Source organism: Mirounga angustirostris, unplaced genomic scaffold, assembly GCF_029215605.1.
Source record: "Mirounga angustirostris isolate CCGP_5_RB_7025 unplaced genomic scaffold, mMirAng1.0.hap1 SCAF_10, whole genome shotgun sequence".
Classification (NCBI taxonomy): domain Eukaryota; kingdom Metazoa; phylum Chordata; class Mammalia; order Carnivora; family Phocidae; genus Mirounga; species Mirounga angustirostris.
In genome coordinates, this window is record NW_026991718.1 from 72,545,374 (window position 1) to 72,561,868 (window position 16,495).

The 16,495-nt window shown below is 53.6% G+C and overlaps 1 protein-coding gene across 2 annotated transcripts in view; it reads right to left on the bottom strand.

Annotated features, from left to right (window-relative positions):
• Positions 1 to 14,225, bottom strand: part of RHOQ (ras homolog family member Q) — a 39,622-nt gene extending 25,397 nt beyond the window's left edge. Inside the window, exons 1-2 of one of the 2 annotated variants that reach the window (XM_064572528.1) lie at positions 13,674 to 14,225; positions 13,045 to 13,103 (exon numbers count right to left, since the gene is read on the bottom strand). In XM_064572528.1, the coding sequence (XP_064428598.1) occupies positions 13,045 to 13,103; positions 13,674 to 13,815 (201 nt within the window). In that variant the 5' untranslated portion in view covers positions 13,816 to 14,225. The remainder of the gene's footprint in view (positions 1 to 13,044; positions 13,104 to 13,673) is intronic. The other variant, XM_045885064.3, reaches the window with a different exon arrangement.
• Positions 14,226 to 16,495: the final 2,270 nt, after the last annotated feature.

Below are 16,495 nucleotides of genomic sequence, written 5' to 3' on the forward strand. Positions count from 1 at the left end.
TGAAAAAATAATTTTATGTAAATCTCTGTGTACTCTGATGCTTCCTGCATGTAAATTCATAGAAATGAATCACTGATCTTTGCCAAATTAATCCTCAACAGTTTGGGTCCGTTTTTACTCCCAACAGTGGTGCACAGAGCATCAGCTTCCCTAACGCCTGGGTATCAATTTTTCCCATCTTGTCCAACTTGATAGGTAAAATAAAAAGGTTTTATTTGCATATCTCTGCGTATTGTATGTTCACTGGCTATTATAGTCCCCACTTATCCACGGGGATACATTCCAAGACCCCCAGTGGATGCCTGAAACTGCAGACAGTACTGAACCCTCTACTAGACCTATACACACATACCTATGATCAAGTTTATTTATAAATCAGGTAGAGTAAGAAATTAACAACAATAACTAATAATGAGATAAAACAATATACCATAATGAAAGTTATGCACAGTGGTCTCTCTCTCAAAATATCTTACTGTGCCGTACTTGCCCTCCTTCTTGGGATGCCGTGAGATGCGTAGCCCACGTGATGAGATGCAGTGAGGTGAGGACGTAAGTCAGTACTGTGACGGAGCGTTAGGATATTACTGCCCCTCTGATGGTATGTCAGGAGGAGGCTGCTTCCGGACTGCAGGTGACCACAAGTGACTGAAGCTTCAGGAAGCAAACCCGTGGACGGTGGGGGGGGGGGGGAGGGGGGAACTACTCTATGCTCTGCTTCTTTTGTGAGCTTTTGGTTTATGTCTTGTGTCTATTTTCCCACCGAGACCACATGGTAAATTAATCCTTTGGCAACTTCGTTTATGTCTGGATCTCTTACGAGTTAACACAAATCAGACCCATGGAACCAATGATCCATGAGCACCTGGATTGTGTTTCTGAATCTCAATGGCCCCACTATCTGTGAGGCTCTGGGCAAGTGGCCAAGACACCTTTATGTCACCCCTCACGTTCTACCATTTCCACCTTCTCTTGGCATATCACACTGCTTGCTTTTCTCTTTCTTTTCTATCCCATTTCTACTTGTGTTTTGGTCATCTGTATACATCTTCTCTTCCTACTGGACTCTAAATGCCTATCTGATGGGTCTTGATTCCTCACCTCACGTGTGTTTAACAGATACTCTTAGATCTGGTGACTAAAGATATAAAGGTGTGGGTGGGGGTCGGGAGACTATGAACAGAGGTACAGATGGAACCAGAGCCTGGAAGGGGAGACGGGAGACCAGCTCCACCCCTCCCTGAGGCAAGGGTGAAGACAGTGCGAGGGGTGCAAGTGCAACAGAGTTTGACTTTCTGCCTCGGCACCCAAAAACGGGTTCCCAGAGCCTGGGGCAGAGTGCCCCTGTAATAAAGGCTGACAAAAAGGAATAAAAAATAATAAATAAAATAAAAAAATATAAAAAAAGGAATGAACTACCGATACATTCTATAATATGGATGAACTTTGAAAACATTACACTGAGGGAAGAAACCTGACAGAAAAGGCTGCATAGGGCATGATTCCACTTCTATGAAATGTCTGGAATAGGCAAGTCCATAGAGACAGAAAGTAGTTTAGTGGTTGCCAGGGGCTGGGGGGGACAGGAGAATGGACAGTGACTGCTAATGGGTATAGGGTTTCTTTGGGGGATGACAAGAATGTTCTGGAATTAAATAGTGGTGATGGTTGCACAACTTTGTAAATATATAAAATCCACTGAATGTGAGTTATATCTCAATTTTTGAGAAGGAAGAAATAAAACTTATACACCCAACGGTTTGGTCCATGAGGAATTTCTGAGGAATCCCCTGCTTTGTAACACCAGCTTGCCCAGGCTTGTGATGCTTCCACACTGCTCTGTGAGGTCGGGCAGCAGGATGTCACAGCTCCCCGCAGGGGAGCAGGCAGCATGTGTGTGTCCCCTCCTCTCCAGGCCGAGCTGAACAAGTCAACCCACTCGCTCTCCCCTCCCCCTGCAGCTAACAGAGTGCCACAGGACACACTCTGGAAGGACACCTGACATAAAACACACTGCCAGACTCGTATAGATCCAGACTTGCTGGAGAACAGTTCACATCCTGGTCAATATTTTATCCAAATAGACCTGGCAGCCTTTCTGCTAATGGGCTCTATGAGTTAAGAAATGAATTCTATTATGCTTAAATGGGCAATGCTTTAGAATGACCACCTATAATCTGATTTTAAAGACCTTCCATAATGTCCAGACAGATCAGAGCTGTTCTCACTGGAAAGGTTCTTTCCACAATAATCTTTCCAACGGAGTCCCCTAAATCTCACGCTCACCTAGCTCCTGCTGGGATCCCCCAACCTCGTGCTAAGTGCTGGGCACCACAGGTAGTCCCCCTCTGGGGGATTATAATCTGGGTGCCGAGGAAAGAGTTCTACATGAATAAGACCAAATGCTAGACTGTGGCCTCTAGACAATTTCTCCATTGAAATTCAAAGAAAGGGTTCAACTGCAAGATGGCTGGAGTCACAGAGGAGGAAGGAGGTCATAGGGTGCATCAACCTCAGAAGGACCTTCTCACTTTCCGCAGGCTGGACAGAGACCTGGATGAAGGCTTCAGTCTTTACACACCCCCACCCTGGGTCTGAAGGAAGCAGGGACCCTGCCACCTCTCTCGCCTCTTGCCCCTCACATCCAGCATCCCTCCAGAGCCAGAGCCCACTAGAAACACCTTAAGGTAATAAATGTGAGCCCTGAGCCAGCTCACTGGGGAGGACAGTCCTTTGAAAAGTAAGCTGGGTTAAGCTGGGAAAAGTGCCTTTTCAAAGACAGCCCTTTGAAAAGTAAGCTGAAAAGTAAGCTTCTATTTTAATTGAACTGGACCATCAGGAGTAAATGTTCTCTCTCTTTCCCTGGCAGCTCTTAGAGGGGGCATAATTTGAGCCAACACATTTATAATCCCAACCATTAAGCCATGTGAAAGAGGATGGTTTTTCTATAGTGAAACAAGTTTGGAAAAAAAGAAAGAGAAAGAGAGGAGGGGGAGGGAGAGAGAGAGGGAGGGAGGGAGGGAGAGGGGAGGGAGGGAGGGAGGAAGGAAGGAAGGAAGGAAGAAAGGTCGGCCAGCCAGGAGAATGGAAGAGGACACTTACACTGAAAGCTTTGGTCAGCCAGACTAATTACGGCCGAGATGCATGTCTGAGTAACAGCCCTTCCTCCAACCGCTCCTGGTGACCTGCCTGAGGAGTTTTAATACAAAAGGACGTCATAGACCATCTGTTGCTTTGGAACTAATTTAGCACACACCAAACTGGCCTAGTCCTCGGGGGCAGGTCTGTCACCACCCGGAGTGCTAACCTCAGCTACAGTGAACAGAGCAGGGCCCAGGCCCCGAATCTGTCTAGCCACTTAATGCACAGGAGACAAAACGCCTTGGCACTTGGACCTCATCAAGGAATACCAGTGGAGCCTACTATGTGCACAACCCTGGGCCAGACAGCACATCAGTGGAGTCAAGGGCAGCTTAGGAAGTTCTGTTTCAAATTTCTTCTGATAGTGCCCTTGGTCCCATCGGCACCAGACGAGCTAAGTAGGCGGCTTCGATTCATCCCAACAAATACGGAGAGTCCCCGCCCTGTGTAAAGAACTAGAAATAGGGGGCGCCTGGGTGGCTCAGTTGGTTAGGTGACTGCCTTCGGGTCAGGTCATGATCCTGGAGTCCCGGGATCGAGTCCCCGCATCGGGCTCCCTGCTCGGCAGGGAGTCTGCTTCTCCCTCTCCCGCCCCCCCCTCTTGTGCTCTCTCTCTCTCTCTCTCTCTCTCACTCTCTCTCTCAAATAAATAGATAAAATCTTAAAAAAAAAAACTAGAAATAGGGTGTGTGGAGGTGTATGTGGTGGGGTGGGGGGTAAAAAGTGAATAAATTATGTTCCCTGTACTCCAGGGACAGCGTACGAGGTGGGGGGTGTGTGTGTGTGATGTCTGTGTGTGTCATGTAAATGTGTGTGTGTGTGGTGTGTATGTATATAGTATGTGTGTATATATGTGGTGTGTGTATGTGGTGTGCATGTGTGTGGTGTATATGTGGTGTGGGGGGGCGTGGGGGGACAGGGGAGGGGCGGAGGGGAGGCGGCTTGCTCTGAGGAGACAGTAGGTACACAAACATTCATTAACTCAGTGGCTCTGACTTTTCAGCCCGCATCAGAATCACCCGGAGGGTCCGCTGTGACAGAGCTGTCCCAGAGCTTCCGATTCAGGAGGTCTGCGGTGGAGCCTAAGAAACCGGATTTCTAACAAGTTCCTGCGAGATGGGTTTCGGTTCGAGGAGCACATTTGGGAACCAGGGCAGTAATTCAAACTTTTGCTGAGCATCTAGTACATGGAAGAATTTAATCTGGGCACTTTCTGCACCAACGAATCAACTTGGAGAACCCCTATGGAGCTGAGCTCCCAGGAGTAGCTGGTCTCCTATGGACAGAGCCAGGCCCACCCGGGCTCCCCCCCACCCCCCACTCCGTGAACAGGCAGCGGCTCCCCTCCCATCACTGGGTGTGGGCCCTACCCCTTCACTGAACTGGGAGCTACTCCTCCGGGCAGGGCCTATGCCTGGCCTCTCCCCAGTAAGCCCTGCCCCTCGCCGGGTCCCCATATAGCTGTGGTTCTCAGGGACTGTTTGCTGACAGACCGCATGAAGGTTTTCAGCTCGTCCTGAGAGCCATGGGGGGTGGGGTGGCTAACGCAGGGGCAGGAGGAAAGGGGGTCCCTGCAGACCTGCTGTCAATGGGGACAGCTCAGGAAGGCGAGCAAAATGAGCAGGGGTGGGAGAGGCAGCCTCGGGTTGTAAACAGGGAATATTCAGCTGTAAGTGGGACAGATTGGAAATGCTTCACTTGGAAACAGCTTTCACCTAAATAGGAACTCTCAGAGGGAGGAAAGGAAGGCCTAGGGCAGCCCCTATGGGGACAGAAAAGGCACCTTGGCAGGCCAAAGCTGCCCGGCCCAGCAGCCCCCAGATAGCAAGCTCGTGTCAAGTCAAGGCTAGCAGGCCAAAAACAAGGGCGAAGACGCAAAGGGCTGGGGAGGAAGGAGTCAGCTGAAGTCAGCGTAGAACTTTCCCGGTCCCCCCTTCCCTGCGCGCAAACAGCACTGAGCTGCTTCCAGACCCTCACAGGCAGCAGCCACCTGCACCACCCAGGGGAAGGCCTCTTTTGAAGCAGGAGTGCACGTTAATGAACACACTGACAAAACACCCTTAACTTCCGGGGGGCGGTGTTTAGGGGGGCCACGTTAGCAGGAGCCCCTACCGGTCCACCTACAGACAATTCCATCAGCTCTTCTATCTAGAAAAGCGATGCGCTTGGGATGTCCTTCTTGCAGGAAACGTTCAACAATGGAATACATGCGATGTAAAAGAGACATTTAACACCATCGAGCTGATTAGCATGAGTAATTTAACATAAAGAACCCAGGGCTTGGAGAGGGGCAGCCTGCTGTTACCTTCCAGCAGCTTCGTGGCCTGGAACCCGTCGCTTAACCTCCCTAACCCCACAAATGGAGGCAAACCCACTTGCTTCCTTTCCTCACAGAGCAGGCGAGAGGCCTCCGGGAGGAACCAAATGCAACATGCTATGCACGCTGTGAAAATGCCACTCGGCGGGGAGGGTGTAGGTAGTAAACCCCAGATTCTACCCCGAATCTGGGCAGGGCTGGCAAGTGTGAGATCAGGAGAGAGGCGGCTGGTCCCCTACTCCCACCAGTCACTCGACAAGAAGAGAGTGACAACAATAAAGTCCCTTCCCCCCCGACTTTCTGTTCTTTCTATTAAAATCAACAAGCAACACAGCACCAGATTAATATCTCTCTGATTACTAAGTTGTCAGTTACCGGGTGAAACACTCCGTCATTTAATGATCAGCCCTGCTCCACAAGTCGACACTGATATGGGATCTGGGGTCCATACAGACACATTTGGGACACCCCCTTGTCCTGTGCTCCCCACGCTCTTCCCCCCCCACCCAGAATACGAGCTCCCCGTGACCCTCTGCCCGCGTGACCTCATTTAATCCAATGCTCCGCCCCCGTCTCACTTCACGGGACAGGGAGATCATGAGTTGTGCACACGGTGGGGTGGAGGGGCCAGCAGTGAAGTGGCTGAGGTGGGACGGCTCCCCCTGGAAGGGACAGCCCAAGCCCGGGGCTGCCTGTCCCAGGCCCTACCCCGCCACCTTGAGCCCGAGAGCTGGGGAACTCTGGTTTGATCCAATGACTCTGCGAGGAGGTACATCTACCATCCCCATTTGACAGATGAGAACACTGAATTTCCAAGAGGTGAAGACCCTCGCTGGGAAGTGGGCCCTGCTAGTGCAGCGTGGGGGCTCACAGGGGCCACCAGTATACTCTAGTCTCTCCCACCTCTTCCTGCAAGCCCACGCCCTCCACAAAGCGCAGCCCTGCCACCTCTTCTGGGGTGGGACCATGAAGCACTCGGTTTCACAGGATGAGCTTTCCCAGCTGTGTAGGCAATCAGACCCCCTCCTGTCCGCTCCCACAGAACACGGAGCAGACACTGCATCAACAGCGCCTGAGCTGAACAGGTGTGGGCCCCCAACGCTGGCCTGGACCATCACTCTCAGCCGCCGTGCGTGGTGACTACAGGCACCATCTCTAATCCTTACTGCAACCCGGGAGGCAGACATTACCTCCCCAGTACGCAGGGAGGGAGGACCCGGCTGGCCCATGGCCTTCCAGCCACAGAGAAGAGGAGCCGGGATCCAGAGCTGGTCTGGAGAATCCCAAACCCACACTTCCGTGGCCCAGCGGCCTCCTCCTCAGGGGACCTAGACATGAGAGGCCTCAGGAAAGTTGCAAAGGCCTGAGCCTGAGAGACAGTATTGGGGGACAGGCCCACTGGCGACCGCTAAGCCCCCAGGCTCTCGGTGGGAGTATAATGGATGCCGGCTGCATCCCTTGGAGCCTGGGATTCCTTTGACCCTTGGAGACTTCAACTGTATTAAAGCTGTTTTCCAAGCAACGGGTTGTGCCTGAAGCTATCATCTAAGGGCTCTCACCTTAGTCTTGGGTTAACCTTTTTGCAGAAAGGAGCTGACAGCCAAAGAAAAATCAGCTCAGTCTGAGAAATATTTGTTGTATGCCTTCCGTGCCCCAAGTACCTGACTAAGTGCTGGAATCGGGGAGGAGAAAAAGACAGTCAGTCCTCACGGAGCTCAGAGAGAGCAAGAAACAGCCCCAGAGGGCCCGGCAGGCAGTGGATCTGGAAGAACTCTCCTTGGGGAGCCCCGGGAGAGCTCCCATGAACCGGCCGTGGCCGCCGCGCAGCCTCCCCGGCCGGCCTCCCCGCACTTCCTCGGACGAAGCAGCGGCCTGCCAGAAACTAAAAGAGGAACAGCAAACTGCTGAGGGCAAGGAAAGCTGCTCCTTGAACTGAGCTTGCCACATTAGGGCAAAACCAAGCCCCTCCGAGTGAAAGGAAATCCAGCTGAGACTCACCAATTTCAGTTTTTAAAGACATGTGTGGTCTTGGGTTTCATTTCGTTGTAACATCTCCTCTTCCCTCCTCCTTGCAGTTTGCTATTCTGTTGGCGGCCTCTTGGTAGTGCCCACTGCTGCCAACACGTGTGTCCTTGCTGGAAACTGATACCCCCATGGAAAGCTGCTTTGTTCTCTCGTTTTAATACCACTAGGTCTCATCTTTGAAACCCTAAATTCCACAACAAAACCGCAAACACCCAGTTCCCCATAAGGCCTCCGACCCATGAGCTGTGAAATAATGCTGCCCACCTTTTTCATACCTTGGCACACACAGAAATGACAACATATGCCCAGGCCCCTTGAGGCTGCACACGGCCCCCCGCCCCTCCCAGAGCTAAGAGGATGGGATCTGAGCACATCTGTAACACCCGCTTCGGATACACCTGCTGGGAAGCTTTGGTTCCCATCGGATAAATGTCAGTAAACCTCAAGACAATCATGACAGGTGTGGAAGAGCCAGGCAGATCAGAGGAAGGGGACAGGGCCCATGTGCACACAAACAGAAAACCAACGAGAGCTGACGGAGACTGCTCCCACCCTGGGGCTCCTGTCTGCACGACCACGGTCTGAGCTGACATAGCCCAAACCCACATCAGAGAGACAACAAGGGGAGCATAGGACATTCAGTCACTGCAGAAGCTTTGGAGCCAACAAAGGCCATCCACCTTCCCAATGCAGAGGAGGAAACCAGAATTCTGTGTAATGTGGTGCAGGCTGGAGATATAAATAGCTTCTAAAAAGGTTAGGGAAAATGCACAGATGACAAATCTACAGTAGGTTACTAAGGGAAACCAGGATGCTTAGGGCCAGCAGCTCACCTGTTGAAGCTGTGTTGGGGAGGAACTCTGGGGCTCCTCCCAAACTCTGCTCTCTGGGCTCTTCGGGATGCAGTGTGGGGCTGCTGGCCCCTGGAGCCCGCGTAATGCGAGTGGGGGCTTCCTAAGCCCTACCGATGTGCCCTGCAGGCCCCCTCCAAAGGAAGGAAAACCTTTTTCCTAACTACATCTCTGTCTAGTTTCCATAAGCCTACTCACTCTCAAATTCCTCATCTGGCAAGAGTCTACCTTCGTAGACTGGTACTGGGAGGATGCCTGCCTGAAGGAGGAGGAGCCTGATGAGTGGCAAACCGTGGCCCTCCCCCTGGCCCCTTCCCATTCTACAAGGCCCTTAGGTGCCTGCCACCCCAAGAAACCCAGAAGGTGGGGCATTCCAAGGCTGCCTCCCCTGGAGATTCCTTTCTGGAGGGAAGGTACTTCCCTGGTTCCCCAGAGGGCTTGGAGGGCAGCCACAGCTGCTGGGCTATGTCAAGTAAGAAACAGATCTCACTTGTCACTGAAAAGCCAACCCCAGGGACACCTAAGTTAAAGATATTTATAGCTCTCATGTATGCATCCTTGAACCTGTATGTGTTTTCAGCAACACCACACCCAAAAGCATACATAAGGACTTCCACACACTGAGGCAGTGGCTAAATCTGGAACTTTAGGGAACCCAAACGCATCCCCAACACACACCCTCCCGAGAGTGGGTATTCTGAGACCTGGGATAAACTGGGCGCCAGTCCTTCCCCCTTTAGGGTATCAAGTTCTGCCTTCCTGCCAAGGATTAAGAGATCAGCCTGGAGCCCATTGCTCAAGAGCAGCTTGCCAGGCTGCTCATCTGCACAGAGAGCGAGAGCTCTCCCCACTTCCCCTGAGCCCCAAACAGCACAGAGGCAGGAGGGAAAGTACTGCCTGTCCCGTCCCTCCCCGGTGGGCAATGGGGCTGCTGCGGAACCCACACTGAAGTCCTGAGAGGCGGGCAAGAAAGGAGAAGCTCCACCAAGGCCCAGGCCGGAAGCCAGACCCCTCCACCAGGCCCCGGGGAGGAGGAAGCCACCACGGCCCCCAACTTCCACTCCAAAATGCTGGGCAGTCAAAATGTCAGGGCCGTTCCTGGGCTTGGCCAAGAGAGGGGGGCTTCCCTTCGGCCAAGTGTGTTGGGGATGTTGAGGGATGTGCCCAGAAGAGCACATGATGGGGACTAAAGCACACTCACATTCATATTCATTCATCCTCTCTCTCTCTCTCTGTGCCAACAGCCACAGAGGCCAAGGGGGAAGCGACCTCCTCTGGAAGGCCAAAGGTCATCTATGACAGTCATCTTTTATGTTCCCTAATGTGTAAATTGGGCTAATGTTACCTCTAGCTTTGACCTTGACTGGGGTCAAAGAGGATACCAAGAGCAAGCACAAAGACTAGAAGTTTCCACCCAAGGGAGGCACGATTTCTGTTATTCAAATACAGCGAGTGACCATTCTGAGCCAAGATTATGGAGAGAAAGTGACGTTTTCCAGGGCTGTGCGCTTCCTCCTTAGCCCTTCTTACCTCCCAAAGTAGAGTCAGCTGAAACCTACAGACCCCACTTGTTTCTCTGAGTGTACACTGGACTCCTAGCTCTTCTAAGTTTTTCTCCCGTCACTGGGCACGCAGGCTCTGACAGAGAAAGGTGACCATCTGATACCACAGGGCATTTAGAGCAGGGAGCACTGGACTGCGTCCACGGGTCCAGTGATGGGGACTGTGGGACTCCTGAAGTACGAGCTGGCTCTATACCTCCGGGTGAGAAGGTTCTAGCATCTGGCATCTCGTGGAATTTCTGTCAACTGCAGACATAATACACTAGTCTCTTCTGCCCGTGACCCCCTGCCCCCAACAAAACTGCCCGGAGTGCAGTACTATCATTTCTTGTAATATTTATACCCATCTTCTATGAGCGAAGAACAGTGCCAGCCACTTTTACATACCTTAAACAGTTTAGGCCAGTCTACGACACTGCAGCAAAGTTTTGAATTATCCACGTTTTTACTAGATCACAAAGGTTAGGTACAGCCAGGATCACATGACTAGGATAGCAAGCTGGAGATCTGAGCTCGGGCCTCTTTGGTTCCAAAGCCCGTGGGCTTTTCTCTGCTGTCCGTGAGGCTTCAAAATGTCTCTCTATATGTACACATGTGCGTATGCATGTCTGTGGGTTTATCGACCGTTACTGTTATCGTAGATTAACCTGATGCTGATTCATAGAGGCACGAGATCTTAATGACCAAGAACAACGCAGGCATCTCCTATTTAACACACATGAACAGGTATCTGGTTCAGATCCTTCTCTCTATGCTATCATCAGCCATGGCAGATCCCTATCTTAAATTTATTCTTTTGTAATCCCCAGGTGCTTAGCACCGTGCTAGGCATACACTGGGCACTCCTCATTTAATCTCCTTGATGATTACATTGCTAAGATTGCTTATTAGTAATAAACCCGTTACGTGCTGAAAGATGAATTATCACTAACTTTTATCTAAAAGGAAAAGTTCCAGACACTGGGAAAAACACCAAGGGGCCTTAAAACACATCTTGGTCAACAGTGTAGGTGTCCCACCACTGGGTGAAAACAGGAATATGTGAACCTTCCTAATAGTTTGATCCCATTTGGAATGTGTCTTACAATCGCCACGGGACACAGCAATCATGAGGACTTATGGGAAGCCCTGGTTTTGTGAGTGGGTCCAACTTCAGGGGATGATTTGGATCTGAGTTCTCTTCTCTGCAGCGGCAGCATAGAACCCCCGTTCAGAGAACGGCTGTCCAGATTCCAGGTACCATGTCTACAGACCCACAAGGAATCCATTCAACCCAGGTGGCATCTCGGCCTCTCCCGTGGCTTCCTGTGTGTATAACCACCTCAAACTGGGGCAAATTCAGACCCATGTCCTAATCCCAACAATACCTGTCAGTAGCTGTGTGACCTGAGGTCAGCTACCTACCTTCTCTGAGCCCCAGTTTCCCCATCTGCAGAGCTAGAATACCACTTAGCTCATGGGGTTGTTTTGTGGAGAGAAGAATATTTGCATGTGGCCGCCCCATGCCTGATACGCAGAAGGAACTCAGTAAATACTAGTTGGGTTTGAAGGTGCACAGAACAGGTCTGACACACACATCCTGTTGAATAGGGCTCGTGGTCAAATGAATGGTCATGGTGACAAGTTAAAGGAGAAAAGGGAAGAGGTGGTAGTGAGAGCAGTTAAAATTAGAGACGATATTTAAAATCCGGCCTCCTTTTCAACCAACGATAAATGTTATTTATCAACTGTACGGCTCAAAAGTTGGTTTTACTTAATGGACTGTGTTCTGCCTCTTGCCCTCCATACGTTCCGATAGAATAAGTAACAGCTACGAGGCAGGCAGCCCGAAGGGGCCCTGGCAAGCTAAGGACTGGTTGTAGTGACTTGGGTCGGTTTGGTGAAGGGGGACAGCCTCTGGCACCTTGCGCTGCCAACAGTTCCTCTATCCTCAGATGCTCCTCTATCTTAACAGTTTAGAAACCAGAAGCCCCATCAAGACACCCTCCATAAGGCATTTCTCAGAATCCAACCTGGAACCACAATTCTGAAATCCAAATCTAGAAAAGCTGCAAAGAATAGCTCCCCTGTATTGAGCACCTACCCGAGTGTGCCAGGCTCAGTACTAAGCATCTGGCATATAATATACGAACAGGGAATGTTCTGAAACCCATCGCATGGATAAGGAAACTGTACTACCGGACATCTGCCAGAGCACTCTCTAAGCCCCTCAGCTGTTCCCATGTCCTCAAGGACTCAAGTCTGCATGCCACGTGGAAACTTCTGCCCATGTCTAATCACAGGGCTGGATTCTGTAAAACTTCATCACACGCAATCATCCCGGCCCCACAGCAAAAGTGGGTCTGGGAAGAGGGACAGAGACAGAGAGGAGAGCCACCTCTGATTTGCTAACGGTCAGAGGCTGCCAGGAGGATTGTGCATTTTCTTTCTGCACAATAATCTCTCCCCAAGAAAACCCAGACAAAGTCACCTGGCCTTCCTGGGGGGGCGGGGGGGGGGGGGGAGAAGCTCTTCCTCCAAGACTCATACTGAACTCCTAACCCTTCCTCCTCCTCCCTACCCCAGGGAGTGGCTGGATGATTGTTGTTTCATTTCTTTTTTTCCCTGTGGTCCTCTGGTAACACCACAAATTACGTTTGCAGGGACTCGAGTCCCAGAGTGCAATGATGTTGTAATAAACATAACCAGGACCAAATGCCTTCCCATCATATTAGATGATGCCATTTCGCACCAATCAGGCTCCTCGGGCAGGCAGACCACTCACCAATGAGGGACCAGACAGAGGCTGTGAGGGGGAGACCTGGTCATCTGCAACTAAAAATAAGGGCGCTTCATGATTGGCCGCTGCCACTTTGCAACAGGAGTTGGGACCCACACACCAGGCACCATACAGAAAGCACACAGGCAAAAACTTTCATAGCCCAGGGGTTCGCATGGGGTGGGCTGGGATGGGTTTGTTGTTGGGTTGTGTGGGTTTTGTTTTTTCCTTTTCCTAATTTGCTGACTTGAAAAAAGAAATAAAGACTTGATCCACAGGGGCCCCTGGAAGACACACCCTCCTTCCTAGACATCTGTTTCCAAAGGCCATTACAGCCACCCCGAATTAAGGAAAGGCAAGGGGGTGTCGGCCAGGGGCCAAGACACTCACCTGTCCGGCCGTGTCATAGAGTCCCAGGAGGTACTGCTTGCCCCCTACGGTGACGCTGACTGCAAGGGCAGAAGTGGGGGCGGGGAGAGAAGCTCGATTATCTAGGGCCTGGGGCAATCTCCCTCCCCATCAGGACCCGCTATGCCAACCCAGCCGGAAGCATGCGGGCGCTCCCCGGGAGATGTCACCCCTTTTCCCTTGTGCCGAGCTCACTGTTAAGTGGCAGTGAGGCCGGGGTGTGATGTGGCCCCACGTGCCCACTCCCTTCTCCCAAGTCCCCTGGCCACGTCTCGCCCAGTGCCCCAAGTGTTTCCCCGGGGGATTTGGGGCAGGAGGCAGGAGGCCGTGGGAAGGTCAAGGAGGTCGGCCCAGGGCGTCCGAGGGCTGGGAAGTACGGGGAGCCGGGACTGGGCCGGGGGTGGGGCGGGGTAGGAAGACGGGTCTCCTCTGCCCGCGACAAGGAGGGCCGGAGGGGAGGCCTGGGGGTGGGGCCGCGAGCCCCGCGTAGGGCCAGGCGCCGGAGAGGGTGGGGAGCGCGCTCGGGGGAGGCGGCGAGGGGGCTCCGCCAAAGTTGCTCCAAAGTTCCCGGCCCGGGGAGGGGCCCCTTAGTCAGCAGTTCCGAGGCTTACCTGCGTAGTGGTCGAAGACGGTGGGCACGTACTCCTCCGGGAAGGCGTCGTTGGCATAGCTCATGAGTAGGCACGTCTTGCCCACCGCCCCGTCGCCGACCACCACGCACTTGAGCATCAGCGCGCCGGGCCCGTGAGCCATGCTGCGGCCGGCCGGCCTCCGGGCATGGTCCCCCCGGAGCCCCCGCCCCGGCCCCGGGCTCAGCCCCAGCCCGCCTGGGGGGTCCGCCGCCGCCGCCGCCGCCGCTCCGCGCAGCAGGGCCGCCCCCCCGGCCCCATGCAGCGGCTCCCCCCGCCCGAGGGGAGGGGGCGGCGGGCCCGGGGCGCTGCCGCCGCCTCGGTCGCTGCCCGGATCCCCGCCCGGGCCCCGGTCGCCGCGCCCGTCCGCTGCCCCCGCCGCTCGGCGCCCGCGCCCTCTCCCCGGCCCGGCCTCCCCAGGAGGATCCGCTGGATCATAAGACTGGCCGGCCCCCGGGGGAGACAGCAACTTTGGGGAGGGCTGCGGAGGGGAGGGGCCAGGCGGCTCTCCCCGCCCCGCGCCCGCCCGGGCCCCCTCCCGGCTGGGCCCCGGAGGAGGGCGGGCCCAGGCGCCTCCGCGAGAGCCGGCCGCCCGCCCCGCGCCCCCGCCCCCGCCCGCCGGCTCCGCGCCCCGCGCCGGGCGCCCCGCCCGAGGCCGCCGCTCGGCCCTGCCCGCTCACCCTAGCTTGACTCCCCGCGAGGGTTGGGGAGGGGGCCAGGGGGAGGAGCCGCGGAGCTGCGGCGGGGGGGTGGCGGGGAGGGAAGGTGAGGCTGGGGGAGGGGGCCGAAAGGAAAGCGCTCGGGAGGAGCCGAGGGCTCCTCGCGCAAGTGCCCGCAGCGCCCGGAAGCGTCCAAAGGCCCCGGTACTGGAAGAAGCCGCGGAGGCCTCTTGGGGAACCACGACGACTTCAACGATGACGCAATAGTCATGCAAAATTATACATATATATTTAAACTCCACCCGGAAGGCAGGATCCATACTATCGGCCTCTAAGAGCACAACAGAACTAGCATTCGGGGAAGGAAGAAAGGCCAAGAGGTTTTTAAAAAAAATTTTTTTAAGGTGCGCGGGGTGGTAGGGGAGGGTGGTGGTGGTCCCATAGCTGTAGAGTAGGGACTCCCGGCTTATTGCTTGGTTCCCCACGCCACCACCACCACCCCAGGCTGTGTTCACTGCACGGCGCTTGAATCATTTACTTTGAAACTGGTGACTAAGGGAGTTACAGCATCTTGAACCTTTGAAGCAACCCCCAGCCAGCCAGCAAAGGGAGACCCTGCGGACTCCGGATGCGGCAAATGTACCTGTGCTCCCTCTGGAGGCAGCATTCTCGGAGGTCCCCTTGCAGTCTCGAGTGTCCTTCGAAGGTGTTAGCTTGTGATCCCTGAGGAGTGATACTCTTGCTCTAAGACTTGGCCGGTGATCCAGGGAGCAACCCCTGACCCCTGCCTGGGCAAAGCTCGGAAACACCATCTGGCCAGGTCCTGTTCACTGGCCTCTTGACCATTAGGCACCCGGCCGAGGGCAGGGGAGAGTGGGTACCCTCCACACTGACACCACACCCCCTACCCCTTGCTCACACGGAGAAATCGCTTTCTTTCATTGATTCACAAGATTGGAAAATGTTATGTTGAGAGGCCGTGTGGAGGTCAACTGGACCATCTCCCTTAGCTCTCCCCGAGGTTGTAGGTAAGCAGACAGACCTAGGGAGGCAAAGTGGTTATCCCAAAGGCTCCCAGCTAATTCCGGCAGTCAAAGAAGGAGCACACTTTGGGGGAATGTCCCCATGCCTCACTTCCCAGGCCTTGATTCTCAAACCCTAATCAGACTTCTACTGTCCCGGAAAGACTTCCTAGATTATTGGAAGGTCCTTGTGGAGTCACACTGAACATCTCATGAGACCCCTCCATTTGGGTCAAAGTGTGGGTATTGCCATTGCCCCACTGCTTTAGGTTATGCAGTGAATCTGGAAGATAGTTTGTGTGTACGGAATGACAGGTTAAGGAAGGCAGTACAGTGCCTTGAAGTCAGATCTTGGTTCAAGGCCGGTCTCTGCCACTTTCGGGAGGACTAGTCCCCTTTGCCTAGAGGACCATTTCTTCAGGCAGCGTGTATAGAGACTGGTGTCCTGAAAGGAAGGTCTATCAGAAGAGGTTAAGGAGCTCCCAGAGTAGCCCCAACAGGGAAAGTGCATTGGGTCCCAGCTCTGACACCCATTAACCGTGTTACCTTGGGCATGTCACTTCTCTTCTCCTGGCCTCAGCTTTCTCATCTATAAATGTGAGCTCATCCATAAGGGTGGAATCAGGTCTCGCCCCTGAGAACCCTGGAGCCCTTCAGAATGTGTCCTGACAGACCCTGGCAAAAGCTTTGGGACAAGGGGAGAAGCAGTTGCTGGAGACATGGGGAAGGCCTTTATGAGGGATGACGAGGTCTGTCCTGGGGCTGCAGGAGAGAGGCTTCCCAGAGATTCCCCCCGTCCAGGACTCTTTCCTCTTAGTTCTTACAATACTTCTCAAAGTGGTAGATACTTACTAGGGATCCAGGGAGCTGGAGGATGAGCTCCAGAACCTTGAAAAATGGCAGGGACCCCAGGTTCTGGATGCTCTGGGAGAAGCTCTGGGAATGTCAGAGCACTCCAGTGGGGTGCTGATGTCGGATGAATCATGCAGTGGTGACTTCACTGGCCATAGTGACCTCATCCCTTTGGCCCATAGAAAAACCAAAACTGACTGCCAGGAATACTTAGAGCTCTGGGCTGATTCCACCAGTGTGTAAGTGGAGTGTAGTTGGCGGGGGGGGACTT